At 39.7% G+C, this 20,677-nt stretch overlaps 2 protein-coding genes across 2 annotated transcripts in view; both read right to left on the reverse strand.

The window, feature by feature from the left end:
* Positions 1–5,589: 5,589 nt before the first annotated feature.
* On the reverse strand, positions 5,590–19,113 carry LOC128540871 (histone-lysine N-methyltransferase PRDM9-like). Its single transcript, XM_053510855.1, has 5 exons — positions 18,981–19,113; positions 9,204–9,475; positions 8,794–8,861; positions 8,518–8,708; positions 5,590–7,434 (listed from the first exon to the last, which is right to left on the reverse strand). Exons 1-5 carry the CDS (start codon positions 19,111–19,113, stop codon positions 6,185–6,187), a joined length of 1,914 nt encoding a protein of 637 aa, XP_053366830.1. The 3' UTR covers positions 5,590–6,184.
* LOC128541410 (protein tweety homolog 2-like) overlaps positions 17,050–20,677 on the reverse strand; it is a 45,459-nt gene continuing 41,831 nt past the window's right edge. The window contains exon 14 of the mRNA XM_053511816.1: positions 17,050–19,764. Coding sequence (XP_053367791.1) covers positions 19,684–19,764 — 81 coding nt within the window. The 3' untranslated portion in view covers positions 17,050–19,683. The remainder of the gene's footprint in view (positions 19,765–20,677) is intronic.

Consider the following 20,677-nt stretch of genomic DNA (forward strand, 5'->3'; position numbering starts at 1 on the left):
ATAAATGTGGTGCGGACATTAAAAAGTTAAATATTTTGCTTTGAAGTGTACATGACGTGCCCGATTTGCACATTGAAACCTTTGACAAAGATTAATGTATGCAAATTTATGCAGCTAGTTTTCTACCTCTGTCACAGTTTGTGGTATAATTCCACCTGCAGTTAGGAAACTGTTGTGAACAGGTAAACGTAATGTTTTATTATTATCGTTATTATTTTTAATATGATCCCTATTATAAGTATACAAGACTGTGAGTGTATACAGCCACCACTCTAGCAGTGCAAAAGAGACCCCAAAATATTCATCTTTTTAAATCTGTGACCGACATCTATGCTCACATTCAAGCTTTGTTCCAGATTGAAAACGTATTTTAATTATTAAAAGTTTGTGCTTATTTTTAGCTAACTGCTGCTCTAAAGCCAACATTAAATAGCGTTAGCTCACAGCTCTATTTCATTTATAATAATTTCTATTATCGCTTATAATCTGTATGGACAGATCCATATTCAGTTATTTTAACAACAACAAAAAGTCACACCTTAACACTTTAATCCTGATGTAGTCCATATATTTATATATAATAGTTATCTTTTTAAAAACCCCACCATAAACTATGTTAAACGTTTTTTTTTTGTTTTTTACAATTTTTCATATTGCAGTAAAAAAATCTTTCTAGGTAAGATATCCATAAATAATGACGAGACTGTGTGTATAAATGTAAGTGCTAAATAAAACACCTTTCAGAAGATAAACACACACACACACACACACACACACATATATATATATATAACTCATAAGAGACCTGCTTTACCTCAACACAGATCAACAAATGTTTCATTTTTATGGAGATAATGTAAGCTAATCTAACGGAGCTAATAAATCATTAAAAACTAAGAGCGCTATGTAGATATGTTATCTATAATACCAAGTATAAACTAACTAAATGAATAAATCCATTAAAGTAAACGTTTAATGTCTCTGTACTGTTTTTATGAACCAGTAAAGTTCTACAGATATATTTTAAAACGATGGTAAGTAAAAAGGCAGCGCGGTGGTGTAGTGGTTAGCGCTGTCGCCTTGCACCTCCAGGGTCCGGGTTCGATTCCCAGCCAGGTTTAATTCCCGTCTCTGTGTGCATGGAGTTTGCATGTTCTCCCTGTGCTTGGTGGGTTTCCTCTGGGTTCTCCGGTTTCCTCCCACAGTCCAAAGACATGTAGATTAGGTTGATTGGCGTTCTTAAAATTGTCTATAGTGTTAAATAAGTGTGTGTGTGTGCGTGTGTGTGCCCAGCGATGGATTGTCCCCATGTCTCCTGTGATAGGCTCCGCCCTCGCGACCCTAAATACAGGATAAAGCGGTATAGACGATGAGTGAGTGAGTGAGAGGGGAATATTCTTCATAACAGCGACACACTTTCTGACCTGAAGGTTCTACTGAGGTTCACAGAAAGTTTCAGTGGGTCTAATTTACATATAATCCTGAACACTAGGTAGAAGTGAACCAGAATATTTCCTAACTCAGCTTACTGAACATCCCAACCTCCTAGGATTTTTTTGGGACTGTAAAGTTACTGAATAAATGTTCTGCAGACATTTAAAAGTTAAATCTTTTGCTTTGAAGTGTACATGATGTGCCTGATTTGCACATTGGAACCTTGGACAAGATTAATATATGCAAATTTATGCAGGGTGTGAAAAGCTCTTGTGACCTCATGAGTATGTGAGCTCTACTTTGGGATTGTACAAGTTATTTTAACTAATTGAATAATAAGCACAGATTAAGCATTAAGCCATTAAAATAATTAGAATTCACATACTTTCTGGTGCAAAAAAGGTAATGTATTTATTTTTGCAAATCTCCCTTTAGGTGTTCTGCAGGACACAGACAAACTATTTATAAATAATAAAGAATTGATTTACATTGTGGCTTAGTGGTTAGCGCTGTCACCTTGCACCTCCAGGTTCTGGGTTTGATTTCTGACTCGGGTCAGTGTGCATGTTCTCCCTGTGCTTGATGAGTTTTTATCTCCAGGTACTTCGGTTTCCTTTCAGTGTCCAAAGACAAGTGGATTGGACTAGTTGCCATTCCTACGTTTCCTGTGGTGTGTGAATGAGCCTGTGAGTGTATTTGTGTATGTGTATGTGTGCTCTGTGATGGATTGACACCCTGTCCGGGGTGTACCCCACCATGTGCCCTAAGTCTCCTGGGTTAGGCTCCGGGCCCCCCGTGACGCTCTATACAGGATGAAGTGGTATAGACGATGAATGAGTGAGTGAAAGTGAGTTGTTTTTAAAGACCCTGTGATAGAGTCCAGTTTGCTTAACCGAACACATGCTGAGAGATTTAATTTAATATTATCAGTGAGAGAAAGTGAAGGAAATCATTACAATCAAGGGACAGGGCTTCCAGATTTCAAAGGTTTTCATGCAACTGTCAATCATTCTAGACTGATATGGAGATTGGCTCATCTTTAGAGTGTGGTGGGGAAGAAGATGATGATGATGATGATGATGATGATCTCCTGGTGTATAATATAAGTATAAGTACAATATAAATGAACAAATGAGGTACAAATGAAGGAGCATATTACATGCAAATATAAAATATGCAAATAAAACATGCCATAAAACAGGCTTTAGAGTGCAGGGCGATGTTTCTTGGTCATGAGCTGGATGTGTGGTATAACTCCATCTCCTCTAGCTTAGGGATCTCATTACTTAGGCCTGTGTAAAGTGCATTATACAGAGTCAGGTTACTTTTATATCTTGCTGTTTTCCAGATCTGAACACCGCTGGAGATGACGGTGTACTTTGGAAGAGACCTCTTAACACCGCTGTGCCGTACATGGAGACCCTTAAGTTTCTGGGAACTACCACTTTCCATGACCTGAAATGGGAGTCCAACATGAACATCATTCTTAAAAAGGCCCAGAAGAGTATGTACTTTCTGCACCAGCTGAGGAAGTGCGGTCTGCTACAGGAGCTGTTTATACTGTTATACTGCAGTGATTTAATCCATCACCATCAGCCACATAACAGGTCCAGAAGCAAACAGTAAAAACCACTGTCAAAAAAAATCACTACACACCCCTCACACCTGCCTGGACACATTTGTTGCGCAATGTACAAACAGTACAAACTTGAGACAACACAATACACTGTGATAATGTAGCGTGACCTGCACACAGAGCTGAATTGATGGAGTGCATATAAATTCTCCAAAATTCTTAAATTCGTGTGCAGATAGCAGCAGTGAATATTCCAGTGTCTCCTGTGCAATTCCCTGTCCTGGTGGTCGAGATGCCGATCATCATTAGAATGATCTTTCTATTTTGCATGCAATCAACTAAGTGGATCGCCTCCTCCTGTTGGAGACATGACCGTGGGCACAGGAGCTTGAAAAGCATGCAAAGGTTCACATGGAGAGTGAAGGCTGTATTTGCATCACGGCTGTGGTCAGATAAAACTCTGGGGCTCTTGTGGCTTTAACGAAGGCTGCTTTGATATCTCAGAGTTCCAAGTACAAGTTCTTGAGTTTTTTTGAGACAGTGGTTATGAACCAAAATGGTGGACCGTTGAGGAACACACAGTGAACTGTAGAAGGTCCTTTTTTTTAAATTGGACAGGACATTATGAAGAGTTGCTCAATAATAACAGGAGGGAGGGTCAGATTTAATTTGTTTTTGGGTCTTACTATGGCATTGTAGGCCTTAATGTCTGTACTATGGATGCGGCATGGCCTTTTTTGACCAGATCAAGTACGAGTTGTTTGGTACTCTTCAGGAACCTTGGAACATCAGTACATCTGGGACATAACAGAACATTTTATTTTGCTTGATTTATGATTTTCTGAGAATAATAATGAAAAAGTTCTCCTTGAAAAGGGCTCCTAGACAAGTTTGTTATAATGTCTTACCAACTTCTTCTTAAGTAAAGTGCATTTTGTAGCTCCTTTAGTTGCTTGGATGGAGATGGGTTTGCTTGAGGATTTTGTTTCACTTAATGATGTCATCTGTTCTTTCTCTTCTAGCTGACTCGCGCTGCTCGTATTGAGTTCTTAAGAGTATTCACACTGATTTATCAGGTTACTTCTAATTGAAGAAGGATGCTGTAGATCCTGCTGTAGTTTGCAATCGACTTTACATTTCTTATACAATCATCTTATACAAATGAATTTATTTATACATCATCCATTTAATGAACACTAGTTATTTAAGAAGAATTTTTATTTCTAACTCTTTGACACAGAGGTTGCTGGAGCCCAGTTCAGCGAGTTTAATCAGCACTCATTCGGTGGAGTAAGTGGAGTCACTGGGCAGCGTTAAGGTGTGTCAGCTTACACACTGTCTGCTGGAGGAGAGTAAGAACTTTAAATAATAAAGCCTCACGTTTCAGCTAAACTATTATAAAAAAAAAAATCATCAATAATGACTGCACACAGATGACTGACTGATGACACATGGGTTCATCTAATGCTGGTGAAGAAAAGGACATTAACATTCGTGCTGTAAAAGTTCCTGAGAGACTGGAAACCTCGAGCAAATGGAATACAAGAGCATGCACTGGTTACGCTGGGTGGAGCGCTGTGTGCTGCAGGATGCCATCTTTGTTTTGCATAAACAACCATGTTGCCAGTGCACAGAGCCACAGCATGCAAAAACCTTCTTCAGTAAGGATAGAGAGTTAAGTACAATGACTTGCACTGGATGCATTTTAGCATGGACCAGGTTCAGTGCTGCTGCTGTGTTAGTGAATCTCAGATGTGACTCTCTGATGATCCAGCCCAGTATGAAGAGTTAACCCCGAGATGGTGTTTAGGTGATTACATTTACTAACTGCGCACTAGTGAGTGAAAAAGCTACAATCATAAAATGAGTTTCTCATCCCGTGGACGTCCACTGAGCGTTTCTCCATTGCTCTTTTCACTGCTCAAACACATTCGCTCCCTCTTCAAGAGGACATGTTTTCCGCCACAAGTTGGGCGTCATGTATCTGTGTCCCATTTCTATTCTACTCTACACTGGTGAAGAATGCCGGCAAGTGACACAGACAGAGATCCCGCCCCTCCCTGGACCAATAACCACGGCAATGTTCACACCGGTGATGGTCAGGAGGTTACCAGGCAGAAACCCGCTACCACGCAGCTCCTCCAAGTCCAGCAGACTCAAGCAGACCCCCGACATTCCACTGCCATGCTGTGGCACCCAAAATCAGCTTATAAAGCTCCCTGATAATGAGTGGTAAAGTGTTCCTGCTGATGTTCGAGCATTAAGCTGAATGAGGTAGGTGGCACAAACAAGACTGGGGTTGAGCTCTTGTTCTCCTTCTTACTGGGACGACTAGAAGGCCTACAACCTCGTCTTTACTCACTCCTACACCTACAGCAGCCTTGCTTCTGCGTTTCCTTTGTAAAACAAACAGCAGTAATTACAGCAGGAAATAAAACAAACTGAATAAAACATATATACATTTATAGTTTATTCATAATTTTAAAAGTGTAAAACATTATAGTGAAAAAGACTCAGAACAGTTTTTTAGTGATATAAGCTACAGCAACCGACATGAGTGACAGTAAAAAATAATAATCATATCATATATCATATCATAAAATAATAATAATAAAGAATACCAAAAGAAGAAGAGCTCGTCCACCTCCGGCTGGAGTCAGGAGTTCAATCAGAACCTCTACAGATACATGATACACTCGGTGATGGTGCATGTGTGTTGAGATGGTCTTGCACAGCCCTGCCTCATATAATGGTTTATTTATTAATTCATCATTACTGACAGTAACTGTCTGACACGGAACTCAACACTAGGAAAAAAAAGAGGTTCTCTTCTCTTTGCTTGAACTCCAAAAGACTAAAAGAACACAGCTCGTTATCCTCTGAGCGCTGAGACTTAATCTACTGTAGAGGTGTGTGTGTGAGCTGTTACTATGAAAATGGCAAGGTCTTAGAACAAGAGCATAAATACACACACACACACACACACACACACACACATTGGCCCTTCGCTTTTGAATATAAGTATTAATGAATTTCATTGATTTGCATTTATGGTAAAATGTACAGAACAGTGTATACACATCGTCCAGGTGTGTGTCTCCCTGAACGATCGAGCAGTGACCCCATTAAACACACAGGAGTCTTTGGGGAGCCCTGCTCAGAGTGCGGTGTTTCCTAAGAGCAGTGATACGGTTGGTCTCCGGTGTGAGTGAGTTTGTGGTATTTAAGATGGCAGCGCTGAGTGAAACTCCCTCCGCAGTGTGAGCAGTGATACGGCTTCTCTCCGGCGTGGACCCGCTGGTGGCGCTGTAGACTCCCCCGACTGATAAAGTTGTTCCCGCACTGTGAGCAGAAGTACGGCTTCTCCCCCGTGTGACTGCGCTGGTGGATCCTGAAAGTACTCCGGTGAGCGAAACTCTTCCCGCAGGCCGAGCAGCGATACGGCTTCTCGCCGGTGTGTGTGCGGTGGTGGAGCTGGAGGGTGTTCTGTTGAGTAAAACTCTTTCCACACACCGAGCAGTGATACGGCTTTTCTCCTTCGTGAATACGGTTGTGTCTTTTCAGATTGCTCAGCTGGTTAAAGGTCTTCCCGCACTCTGAGCAGCGATACGGCTTCTCCCCGGTGTGGATGCGCAGGTGCAGTGTAAGATGCCCTCTGTGAGCGAAGCTCTTCCCGCACTGTGAGCAGGTGTACGGCTTTTCGCCTGTATGGACGCGCAGGTGTAGTTTAAGAGTACCCTGATGAGCAAAAGCCAAGCCGCACTGCGAACACGGGTACGGCCTGGCTCCTGTGTGGACCTGGCGGTGCGCCTGGATCACGGTCCGGTCGGTAAAACTCTTCCCGCACTGAGAGCAGGTGTACGGCTTCCTCCCGGTGTGAACGCGCTGGTGTCGCTGCAGGTTACTTTGCCGAGTAAAGTTCATTCCACATTCTGAGCAGTGAAACGGTTTCACTCCTGTGTGTGTGCGCTCGTGTCGCTGAGCAGCACTCTGATCCGAGAATCTCTTCCCGCACCGCGAGCACTCGTACGGCCTTTCTCCCGTGTGGATGCGCTGGTGTAGCTTGAGATGAGCGAGTCGGGTGAAACTCTTCCCGCACTGCGAGCACTGATGTGGTTTTTCTCCCGAGTGAATGTGCCGGTGCTGCTTGAGATAACTTCGTAGCTTAAAATTCTTCCCGCAGTCTGAGCACTGATGCATTTTATCACACTCCTGACCGGGTGAGGTCTCGGAGCCGAGAGGACCTGAGGACCGCTTACCGGAGCGTCTTCTGGCCTTGTGATGAGGAGTTTCTCCTGATTCCTTCAGTTTGACGTACTCCTCATAGTGGCATCTCTTCATGTGTTTGTGGAGATAAATTTCAACCGTATAGCAAAATGAACACCAAGTGCAGGAGAAGACTTGTAATGAAGGGGTTTTCATTTCTGAAACCAAAACAAGTCACGGCGTTAAAGTTAGAAACAGTATGAGGTGGAATAATGTGTGTGAGACAGATGACATCAGATGAACACAGTACATGACTTTGGGTTTTGTGGACTCATGGGGAGTTTATTCTCGTGCAGTGTGCAATACTGTGAGTTTGTCAGATCAGCTTTGTTTTTGCACACAATTTCCAGCTGTTCCTTTGATTCCTCCGCTCTGCTCATAAAACCATGTGCGGCTCTGTGTGTATGACTTTTGCTGCAATGTTGTTTACATTTACATTAAAGCATTAAGCCCTTATCCATAGCGACTTACATTAGATCTCATTATTTTGGACCTTGCTCAAGGGCTCAACAGTGGCAACTTGGTGGTGCTGGAGTTTGAACCTGAGACCTCCTGATCAGATCATAGCACAGAAGTGTAAAGCAGATTCGCTGTTAATATCGATTAAGAAGATAAAAATAAATCCAAGTAGCTCTTTTCAACACTTTGATATGATAATGTCTAAAGCAACTGAGCTATTAAGTACATCTGGGACAATGACTGTGCAGAAAAGGCAAAGCCTGCATCTGGGAAAGTTACCCATTCAGACCTAACCCCCCCCCCCTCCCCCCCCCCAATATAAACATTTCTGTGTTCAAGCTACCTGCACTACTTCTGTTTAAAACAAGAGACTCAAACATTCACTAACATAGTGCATCTACAGTATCTTTATACCGCCGTGTACATATACGTGCCTGCACCTCCTTGGAAAGACACACGCTGAAGAATGATGCAAGGGGACAAGCAACAGCAAGCACAGTGTAGTGACTTAGGACTGATGACTAGTAGACATATATAAGGGGAAGGTGTAGTGGTGGACCATCCAGGCCCTTTTTTTGTCCCATTTTAGCCCATTATCCAGTGGACAGTGCACTACTCCAATTAATGTCATTCTGATTCTCAGGTCCTGTGTGGTGGAACTTTGGTGTGTAAACTGATTGTGAGGGAAAAGCTTGGTTATAAATCCGGAAATAATTTAGCTTAATTCATTTAAGGCTGTTAGGAAAAAAAAAAAAGAAACATATTTCATATTTGTACGTAACTGTTTCTGGAGCACTTCTTGTTCCAGAGGGAGTAAAATGTTACGCCGAGAACTTTGGCGTAACCCTCTTCGAACCCCACCAGGAGCTCTTGTCCTGGATTGATGGGTCGACAGCAGCGGTAGAGAATCTCGTCTCGATACTGGAAGGCCACCAGGTTCTGCTCTTCTTCACTACCAGCACAGTTCACGTACCTGAGTGAGGGCACACAGCAAACAGGAAATTACAAAAGTGAGCGCTAAAAGGACTAAGAAGGGTTTCTGTGAATTCCAGACTCACCTCATCCAGTTGGCACGCTCCTCTCTTGTGCCGTCTATATACTCTTTACAATCTGTGCTCTTGGAAATCTACAGAAAAGAGAAACTTTTATTAACCCATTAAAGAATTAATCATCACCATTACCACCACTACGAATTATAATTAAAATAATACTCTTTATATTAACGCAGAACAGACTAAGTTAGAACTCTACCTGTCATGTTATTATGATTTTTAACAAATCCATGTTTAACACACTTTATAATCACTAACTTTCATCGTGTGCTGCGGTTTTTACAAAAAAAACTATTTCACATTTTTAGCGTTCAGTTATAATTAGTGCCTTCTATACAAGTTGCTGTTGCTAAGGAAATGGTAGCACATCATGACAAGCCCATGACTATAAACCCGTAATAACTAAACCAACTCACCACCCAGGAGTAGGCGCTGTTCATGGCTGCCTCCCGGTCTACCGGTTCCCCCTGATACGGACCGAAGTGAGCCCCGACCGGAACCGTGTCCCCTCTACTGAACACTCCCAGGCCCGAGTCAGCAGTCCCAGACTTCCGGACTTCTAGACCAGCTGGAAGGGTTTGTCTGGCTCGGTCGGCGATCCCCGTGGGAACCGGGGTGTCAGGGATGAAGAGAGGTGGAGTGTGAAGCTCACACTCGTTCAGGAAGAAGGATTTACAAACCTGACAGTCTGGAGTAAGGATATAAAACAGGACTGACATAATCTGTGGGATACAGCAGCTGAAGAACGCGTTCTGTCCGGGCTTTAGTTTGTTTAGGATATTTACAGGTTTAATAAAGCTGTATGGAGCTGAGGGGAGCGTGTGTCTCGTCATGTTCTAGGCTTCGTGCATACAATCACACATGCAATTACACATGCATTAAATTCACAGGGGGAGGATTAGTGTTGGCTTCTTTTAATTTCGTAACTAACTGCTTTTATGTTAAGTATTAATATATTATTTAAAATGTAAAATTTGCCTTTTAAGTATAACAAGAAGAAGATCATTTAGATGAAACGATTAATGTGATGCAGTCAGTTCTGCAGTGATGCTCTGTTTTTGTGTTATAAACACACATGCTGTACAGTCGTGCCCTTTCACCCCTCATTAAAGACCCAAACTCACCCTCAGACAGGCGTGGCCACTTATTTTTTTTTACATTTACCCACTGAATAGCGCTTGTCCTGTACAGGGTCACAGAAGGTCTGGAGCCTATGAACACCCTGAACCGTAATCCATTAATCTTAGATCCTCTCTTCCCTTTAATGGTGTTATTCCCAATGGGCTGGAGCACAAACTATCTCTATATGCTGATGACTTTTAATCATCATAACTTATTAGTCAGCAATAGTGCTGTACAACTTAACTGTTCCGTCCCTAAATATCTTGGAATTAGGGTCCCTCACTCTCTGTCCCATGCCAACTCCTCACCTCTTATCTTTGACCATAAATCTGATATTCAGTGATGGATTGATTTACATCTTTCTCTAACCGGAAGAATCAAGGCGGGTAAAACGGATATTCTACCTACATTTCTTTTTTTTAAAATCATATTTATGATTACTATATTTTTAACTAAATACTGATAACAAATTCAGCTTTTTCTTCTGTGAGACCTTATTCCAGAGATGTAGACTCGGTGGTGAAGTCGCTCTGCACATATTCAAAACTTAAGCTTCTGGATGAACCTATCTGAACCCACTTGGTGCACATTAGAATTTCTGTCCTGTAGATCTTCCTCTATATCTGCTCTACTTCACACTTCCTTTCCAATTAAACTAAGTTAACATAGAGATAATCCAGCGATACTCAACACCCTTAAGATCTGCTATTAGTGTAGATTTGGAACTGTGTCAGTTTTGGGTGCTTTGCATAAAAATCATTTGTTTCTCATCACGTCTAGATTCAGGATCTTCAGTACCCATGACAAGTATTTTCATAATTTGTATCAAGGTGGAGTATTTAAAAGTTTTGTTGGTCTGTCCTTGAAGTTTTCTTTGAAATGACCTACAAGTTCGCACTTTGTATCAAAGTGTTTTCCCAATTTTCCTTCTACACCTCGCAAGCGGCCGTGGGAAAGTCTGGTCACGTTTAATACACGTGCTGGTGTGAATTCAGGTATATATAACACCTATATTCTATATAGTATATATAATCTTTTCATTCTCATGTCATGTGTGTGTTTGTATGTGTGTGTGTTTGGTTGTGTTCTGGGTGGATGGGTGCAGAGTTCCTTTTATTTTTTCTGTTGTTGTATAAAAAATACATATTAATTGGTTATCTTGGTATTTATACATCACGATTGTTCAATAAATAAAGCTTGCAAAAAAGAGAAAGGACCTGCTATACAGGAAGTGGACTTTACACATTTACATGCCGCTGTGTCAGAGTATGAAACTCGGATATTAAAGTGTTTAACTAGATCAGATCAGTTTTAAAAAACCCTTTAGAATCACAGCAAAACACTTTGACCAGCAACATTTAAAAATAAACTTCGGTAGCCTTGTGGTCTTACACAGGGAGTCTCTGTCCTTAGGTCCTTCATCATTAACAGAGGCGGCTTTCTTCATGGTGCTTCTAGGAAGGTAAGCAGTCAGCAGTTTGTCCTTTTTTGTTTAGAACTCTCCTAAAGTGCACAGAGAGAAACACACACACTCAGACAACATAATTACAAACGTATGTAAAAATGTAGTATTATATACACCATTATATAACATCTAGTTCAGATGGAGGAATCTGATTGGACGAGAGGCGTTAGTCCCCCGAGTGCTGATATTAGACAGTAACAGGACTGTGTAACTCTGTGTATGAGTGGGCGTGTCCCAGGTGTTGTCCAGTGGTTAATGACACTAACTGTGTGTCTCAGTGTGGGTGAGAGTAGGTCTGTACGGTCCGCAGTACTGAGGAGAGAGCAGCTGTCTGACTAAACCCACATTCACACCCAGTCACAGAAGCACTTTCAGTAAGAACACACATCTGATAACGTTATGGCGTCTTAAACAACACGCCGTCTCTGCACTAATCACTTCTAAGTCCTTCTGAATCGCCCCTGAACCGTCCGCGTCGTTCTGTTCTCTGCTAACGCTTAGCTACAACGCTAACTAGCGTCTAACACAAGGCTGAATCCCAAATCCCTCTCTAACCCCTGATCAAGGGCACTACTCACTGCATGGAACAAGGGGGAGTGTACACCCTACATAGTGCACTAGCTTACTATTAAACAGAGCTGATATTCTAAAGTGTAATAAGTGTAAATATACAGTAGATCTGGTGAGTTTCTCAGGACTGTCCACCACCTCCATGGTTTATTCTCATCACCTTCTGACTACAGAGTATCACTAAGAGTTTAACACTAATTACACCTCCTGTTAGTTACACTGACTGTCACTCACTAACTCCGCCCGTCATATTTAGTCAGTTCCGCCAGGCGCTGAAAGATGTGTGTGGGCGGAGATAAATAAGAAATAAAGATAAAGAAAATAAATAAATAAAGAAACAAATCATAATCTGTTGATATTAAATTGCATTTGTGGAACTGTTGTATGAACTCAATGTTACATTCAAGGTGGTGCTGTTGTGCTGAATATTAGCATGGCTGTGATATCTTCAGTACTCAGGCTGCACCCTTGTGCCTACAGCCACATCACGCCATGCTACATCCAGCACTACAGCACTCATGTCATGTTGCGTCAGTATATTTTAGCTGTATCGACAGTAAAACAAAAGTGGGAACAGCTTTTTTTTATTAACTGACATAAGTGGTTTATGTAGGTCATATCTCCAGGTCTTCCTGTATACAAAGGTCATTCTTAACATAGTCTCCATCACAAGCCATGCATTTACCAATGGAAACACAGATGAACCTGATTAGTGAACGCTGCTTTTAAATCCACACCTAATTGGTTTTGTGGTTGCCATGGAAACCACAGAAGGAACAAACCAGGAACTGATAAAGAGATCAGATCATCATGTCTCCAAACAAGTATAAACATGCACACACAGACACTCACACATCAGTGAATACACTTCATATTAATGAGTATAGTGAGTAATGTGAGTATAGTGAGTAATGTGAGTATAGTGAGTAATGTGAGTATAGTGAGTAAAGTGAGTATAGTGAGTATAGTGAGTAAAGTGAGTATAGTGAGTATAGTGAATAAAGGCACCGGAGCAGTGAGGAGCTCAGGTAATCAGTGCTGGATGATGAAGCTGCCAGTGTAATTCAGAGTGAAGGACAGAGTCCATGGTCTATTTGTCTGGAGGTATTTATTAGTATTTAGTCAGTATTAGGGAGTCTAACTTACCTGAGGTTATGAAGCAGAATGCAGAGCAGCTCCTGACACACACACACACACACACACTAAAGAGCTTCTGGTGTGGTGTGATTTAACTCCTGCTGTAGACCTGACTCTGTGGTGTAGTGGACATGAGCTGACCAACAGAGTGCGGCTACGCAACCAGGGAGTGCTCCTCCTCCACACACACACACACACACACACACACACCACTTCCTCAGCTGCATGCTATCTAGTCAACACACACACACACACACACACAGTCTTTAGCTCTTTACAGGGAAAGTCTCCAAATCACACACACAAAATAAGATGACAGAAAATAAAAGCTTTAGAGATAAATACTTATGGATAAATATTTATAGATAGATATTTATGGATAGAGATTTATGAATATATATTTAGAGATATTTTATGGATAGTGCTTCAGGGATAGCTATTTATGGATAGGTATTTAGAGATAGATATTTATGGATAGATATTTATGGATATATATTTATGGATAGATAATTAGAAATAGATATTTATAGATAGATATTTAGAGATAGATATTTATGAATATATATTTAGAGATAGATATTTAGCGATAGGTATTTAAAGATCGATATTTATTTATTGATATTTAGAGAAAGATATTTATGGACATATTTAGAGATAGATATTTATGGATAGATATTTAGGGATAGATATTTAAAGATAGATATTTAGAGATAGATATTTAGGGATATATAAATGGAGATAGATATTTAAAAATATATATTTATGGATAAATAATTAGAGATAGATATTTATGGATAGATAGTTAGAGATAGATATTTATGAATATATATTTAGAGATAGATATTTAGCGATAGGTATTTAAAGATCGATATTTATTTATTGATATTTAGAGAAAGATATTTATGGACATATTTAGAGATAGATATTTATGGATAGATATTTAGGGATAGATATTTAAAGATAGATATTTAGAGATAGATATTTAGGGATATATAAATGGAGATAGATATTTAAAAATATATATTTATGGATAAATAATTAGAGATAGATATTTATGGATAGATAGTTAGAGATAGATATTTATGAATAGATATTTATGGATAGCGATTTATGAATATATATTTAGAGATATTTTATGGATAGTGCTTTAGGGATAGCTATTTATGGATAGGTATTTATGGATAGATAATTAGAAATAGATATTTATAGATAGATATTTAGAGATAGATATTTAGGGATAGGTATTTAAAGATCGATATTTATTTATTGATATTTAGAGAAAGATATTTATGGATAGATATATAGAGATATATATTTTTGGATAGATAATTAGAAATAGATATTTATGGATAGATATTTAGGGATAGATATTTAGGGATAGATATTTATGAATAGAGATTTATGGATAAATAATTAGAGATAGATATTTATGGATAAATAGTTAGAGATAGATATTTATGAATAGATATTTATGGATAGAGATTTATGAATATATATTTAGAGATATTTTATGGATAGTGCTTTAGGGATAGCTATTTATGGATAGGTTTTTAGAGATAAATAATTATGGATAGGTATTTAGGGATAGATATTTAGATATTTATGGATAAATATTTAGGGATAGATATTTAGGGATAGATATTTAGATAGATATTTAAAGATAGATATTTAGAGATAGATATTTAGGGATATATAATTAGAAATAGATATTTATGAATAGATATTTAGAGATAGATATCAGGGACGATCTGATCATTCTGATTCATACACACTCACATTCCATACAAACTTCCATAATTCTTTTGATTATCTAAAGCTGCTTTGCGACAATGACCATTGTTAAAATCAATATATGAATAAAATTTAATTGAATGCGTCATACTCAGTGCCATGCTACAAACAGTTTTATTACGAATGTACAAATGCAGCAGTCATGTATTAAAAAACATTATTAAATAATTTAATAATAATAAAAAAAAGTTAAAAACAAACATTCCAAAATTAACAAATCAGGCATGGAGAGGAACGGCACAAACACTTTTTCTCCAAATGGAAGACAACACTGTATTACAGGAATACTTCACTCAATAAACGCTAACACCGCTAAAGCAGGACTAAACTAAAGCTAATGATGAGCTACTTAGCATCGTGCTCAAGCGAGCAAGTCTAACTGTTTATTTGTTAGCTTTGTTAAATGCTAGCATGTTCATTATCAATATAAAAATCATAATAACATTAAAATAGCTTTATGTTGCTAATAATGAATTAAAGATCACTGTTATTTAATTTCATGCCAACTAATAAATTACACCATACAGTATGTCAATTTAATTACAGTTAAATCCAACTTTTGTAACAGTAACTAAAATATTAGTGCTGGATGAAACAATAATTAGCAGCATTTAGCATCATGCTAACATTTAACACTGAGTCCTTGGTTAATTTAACTTTCTTAAATATATCCTGAACGTATATTTTTTGTTTAGAAACGTTAAAGTTAGTATCAAGTTTTGTGATATCACCTGAGTCAGGTATGCTTTGTAGTTGCTAATAATGAATAGAGCTTAAGCAATTGTGGTTAATAGATTTAGCCTTGTTAGCATATCTGTGTGAAGCATCCCGTAAAGCACAATAATGCACCTTAGCAGAATTTATTAGCATTTTTTATTACCTGACTAACTTCAGTCTAAAGCTACACACGTGAAAAGTCGCTCCTGAGCCACTGTGGCACATCATGGAAAAAAAGACACTGCGTCTTGTTATACAACCTATTTACAAACGCCAGTAACGAGTTTATAAAATATAAAAAATACAGAATTGTCATAGCACAAAAATCTTTAAGGTTTTATAAATGATAAGTGAGAATCTGTAGAAACATTGCGAGTGATCAGAACCTGAATCCCGAACCACATCAGGCAACTAAAACAAATGTCAGTCAGGGAGCGTTGTTAGCTAGCTAGCGAAGTGTGCCGGAGCCATGACGATGCAAGGCTCCAGGACGTAAAGACAACAAACAGTACATCTCAGTGTTTGGCTTTACCGTCAAGGGACGAGTAGCACAGCGTGCAATTCAGACTCCAAGTGGCAAAACGTGACCTGAATTATATATTTGTTTATTTACAGTTAAACCTTGGATTGCAAGCATAATTCTTTCCCGAAAGCGGGCTTGTAAATCAAAACACTTGTATATCAAAGAAAAGATTTCTTCATAAGAAATAATGGAATTCCTTCCACAACCCAAAAATATTCATATAAAAATTATTATTACAAAATGTAAAGTAAAAATAAAACAAATAAACCTGCATTTTACCTTTGAAAAGAATCGTGGCTGTAGTGATTTAGACCAAAGAGAGGAGAGGAGGAGGAAGAGGGAGGAGCTACCGTGTGAGACGACATTTACACACACAGGGGTGAGAGAAGAGGATGCAGAGGATAGGGTTAGATGGAGGCAGATGATTCGCTGTGGCGACCCCTGAAAGGGAACAGCCCAAAGATAAAGAAGAAGACACGCGGAAACAGATGTTGATTTTATGAGACTGGGAGATGATTACCCACAATACTGCTTATATTTCAAGACCTCGCTTGTTTAAGGAGTTAAAATTTATTTTAAATATATGCTCGCAGACCAAGGTACTTGCAATCCAAGGTTCCATTATATATGTATTTATTTATTCCTGTGGTACCTTAACTGGGAAGCGTTTATTTTGAAGGTGTATCCTCAAATCCTCAGAAACCACCACTTTAAACCGTTATACCGCCCTCGTGCAAACTAATTAAAACCCAGTGCTAGTTAGTTAGCAAGGTATTTAGCAGCTACACCCAAGCTTGGCTAGCTGTGGCTACGTCTCAAATGCACATACCTGTACTAAATACTGTTTATGGTATACTTTGTTTTTAACACTAAAAATGAATAAAATATAATATTTAAACAGTACATTAAAATATCACCAGAACAAACACTTAGCGAGTTGATTTATTAGCGTTTATTAGCCTAAAATTAAATATATTTGAATATTATAATAATCCACCACCAGGGGGTGTGAAAGCCTGGTTGAGAATACATTTTCTACACTAAACCGTGAATCTCAGTGGAACACTGCTATGGACCTAATACGCTAAGTGTTTAGCACCAGCTGTAAGATAAACACTACAGTAGGACGGAGCTGTAGTACAGCAGTATGCCACCTGGAGACGCAGCCACGTAAGAAGAAGACATTTAAAAACAGGATCGCTGCTTCCGTGCCGCTTTATCACAACTTTGACTTTCACATATTTAAAGAGGGTGAACAGCAGACTACTAGCAGTAAAAGTACAGCATCAGAGTTATCAAGTTAACTGATAAAATGATAATCATTTCCTGGTTAGTGACATTGTGTAATTACAAAACACAATCATGACCACACATCAAGCTAATAAAGTGATGAGAAAACCTAATAGTGATGTCACTGTAAAGACGCGGGTCTTGTGAAGGGTAGAACCCCAAGAGAACACTCTGCACTGTTCGGAAGGGGCAGATCTGTAGGCAGCTATGCTGCAGAGCTTTGAACAGGCAAAGCCGCGGTCATCTAGACGTGTGGTTGCTAGGTGACGCCGCCACAGCCGCAATCAGTGCGGACCTGCTGCACCCCGTGGCATGTTTTTTTAAGGTCTTGTATATCGTAAGTACTCACGCACAGTCCTATTTTCACCCCCTCAGAAGCCCTGCGTAAGAGCCTTCATAAGTATTATTACTCATAGGCTCTCTAACCTGCATCTTGTAACAGAATGTTCGTACCATCTGATGAGACCGCAGGCTTGGAGAGGGTGCAGGAGAGAGTTAAGGGCTGACCGAACGTGCTTGGTAAATATGAGAAAGCCCTAACCGCGCTCATTTCGGAGATGCATGGGATTAACAAGTGCCTCGAGCAGATATATGGGCAGCTTGAGGAGCTTTTTAATCCTGCGAAGCCTTATCTCTGCCCATTAAGCTGAAGCCTGAAGCTTTATGTCTGGCCCCGAAGTTAAAGCCTGAAGAAGACATGGGCTCGCCCAGGTAATTAGGCGCTGTCAGGCTTTCCCTTCAGGGCAAGCGACACTTATTGTGAGGCAAGCCTCGGATAGCATCACCCCTGAGCAGAGGGGAGCACAGTGTCAACCCGAGGGTTAAGACTTGTCATGCAGAGCTCTTCCTGCCTGCCACACTCTCAGGGGCCGGAATCTGGAGGTGCTCATCGACTCGGGGACCACGGAAAACTTTATTTTTGTCGCTGGGCTAGCCTAGGCACTGGGCATACCAGTTAGCCCGCTCCCTTTCGCAATCTGGAGTACAGCTCGCACCTTAACCCACCCATCCTTCCAGTGTTATTAAGAGAGAGAACGCCATGCCATCCGTTAAGCATGCGCTTTCAACCTCAGTGTAAAGTTAAAACTCACATAAATCAGACATAAACCCTTAGACAAAGGGTGGACTTGTCCATTGAGGGCAAGAGTTTATTTTTAGTTTCCTGAGGCCCGTTCGGTCTCGGGGAGATGGGAGACTGTTTGTTTGGTGTTTTCAGTTTTCTATTTTTTTCTTTTTAGTTCCCCAATTAGTAATCCCACAATATCTGCAAACAGGAAGGTCTTTCTGTGCGTGTCTCATAAGCACTCTCACAATCTCCTATTTCATTAACGTCAAAAGCCCTAGCTAAGGTATTATATAAGTATTATTACATCCCTTGGTGCGCTCTTTAACCCACACCTTAAAGCTGCCTGTCACGCTGAAAAAATTAACCATGTTCATGCTAGCCACTTGTGGTTTGAAGTTAGTGTCTTGCAGGTGTGTAGCGAGTGCTCCTGTTGTTAGTAGAAATTTACACTCAGCACAATTCCTCAGATTAGACTAGCAAACAAGCTAACTGTATTAGCTATCTACACTCACCAGTGACACGAGAGACACTGGCGACCTGAGACACCAACACTAGGGACCCCGGAGACGGCTGAGACACCAGAGACAGCACCGGAGGCATAAGCGACCCCATGGACACCAGTGACACTAGAAGCACCAGGGACATCGTCTCTAAACGATGCAGACAGAAACTAACGCCCTGTGTCTCTCTCTCTCTCTCTCTCTCAAAAGGGAAGGGGGTGGACGCGACAGGACGGGACGGGACAATGCTGCACATTAACGCTGGGCTACACTTTGGGCTTCTCTTATCCAACACGTAGTTGCACAGCGGTTATTTTAACTTTTCACTACATTACTGAAAGAAATAATACATATAAAAAAAATAATCACACTTTTAGTAAAAATAATCAGTGGTATTAAAACATGTATAAACGCATTACTCAGTAGTTACAGGAACTGAAATTCATTACATTAAAGTCCTGAGATTGTGAGGACCACACACACACACACACACAGACAGATATGTGTCTTATTGTCCCTTGTGAGGACGTTACATTAATATAATCTTATTAATGCTCATTAACGCTGCGTTAAGCCTAACTCTAACTCTTAACCCTTGTGCCCACGAGGTCAAACCTGTCGGACATTCATGTCCTTGTCAGGACGTTTGTTCCTTACAAATATAAACACATACACACACACATCATTGCAGATCATGTAGATAGTTCAAAGTAGTTCAGGCCCTAAAATCGTCTCCAAAGTGTCCCATCTGATCTTCTGTCATTGAGAGGTAGCTGGCTCGCATAGTGGGAGAATACTGCAGAGAAAAAAACACACACACACACACACACACACACACACACACACACACACACACACATCAATATTCTTATACATAAGAGAACACACCCAGCCTATACTGTTTGGAAATAAATCTGAATATACAAATGCTTAATGTCTGAGAAACTAATAAATTAATGTTTAATATGTTAATAAACATTAAATAAAAATAGAATAATAAATCCTAATTAAAAACTAAGCTGGCAGCTATCCCCTGAGATAGACCCCAGGACATCCACGACCCGGTACAGTATAAGTGCTATAGAGAGAGAGAGAGAGAGAGAGAGTGAGTGAGTGAAGATAAGATAAAGAGTGGAGCTGCTCTCAGTGCAAGTGACGACCCTCTGTCAGAAAGTTAAACAATCAGCACCTTCAACTCGCCATCAAAATCTCTTCACTAGATCATTCACCAGTGATGGACGCTGCAACATTTATAAATTTATTTATTTTTCAAATGACAAACCTGCCCAGGGCTCCTATAAACGATTAACTTTTTAATTGAGAAGGGGTAGAACGATGGTTAAGGCATTGAAAAATGTAAGTCACTCTGGATAAGGGTGTCTGATCAAAGCCGTAATGTAAATGTACATTGCTAATGCTAGCCTGTTAGCTACTTTTGTAATATAAAAGTTTTTTTGTCCTAATTCTGCTTTTAAAAACAGTGCATCGTTTTTCATTGATTTATATCTATACAGTGCAACTTTGAATTACGAGCATAATTTGTCCTGGAAGCGGGCTCATATTTCAAAACACTTATAAACCAAATAGAATTTTCCCATAGAAAATAATGGAAATAAAATTATTTGTTCCACAGCCCCCAAAAATAAATACATTAAAATAATTAACACCAAACATAAAGTAAGAATAAAACTAATTAAACTGAACTTTAC

This window comes from Clarias gariepinus, chromosome 14 (genome assembly GCF_024256425.1).
Source record: "Clarias gariepinus isolate MV-2021 ecotype Netherlands chromosome 14, CGAR_prim_01v2, whole genome shotgun sequence".
NCBI classification, from domain to species: domain Eukaryota; kingdom Metazoa; phylum Chordata; class Actinopteri; order Siluriformes; family Clariidae; genus Clarias; species Clarias gariepinus.

What these genes read in the sequence shown, in the direction of transcription:
- LOC128540871 (XM_053510855.1), bottom strand. Translation starts at nt 19,113, where the DNA reads ATGTCCCTGGTGCTTCTAGTGTCACTGGTGTCCATGGGGTCGCTTATG. An exon ending in CAGTGTCTCTCGTGTCACTG is followed by an intron (nt 9,476 to 18,980) that starts GTGAGTGTAGAT and finishes TCCTTACTCCAG; the next exon opens with ACTGTCAGGTTTGTAAATCC. An exon ending in CAAGAAGTGCTCCAGAAACA is followed by an intron (nt 7,435 to 8,517) that starts GTTACGTACAAA and finishes TTTTGGTTTCAG; the next exon opens with AAATGAAAACCCCTTCATTA.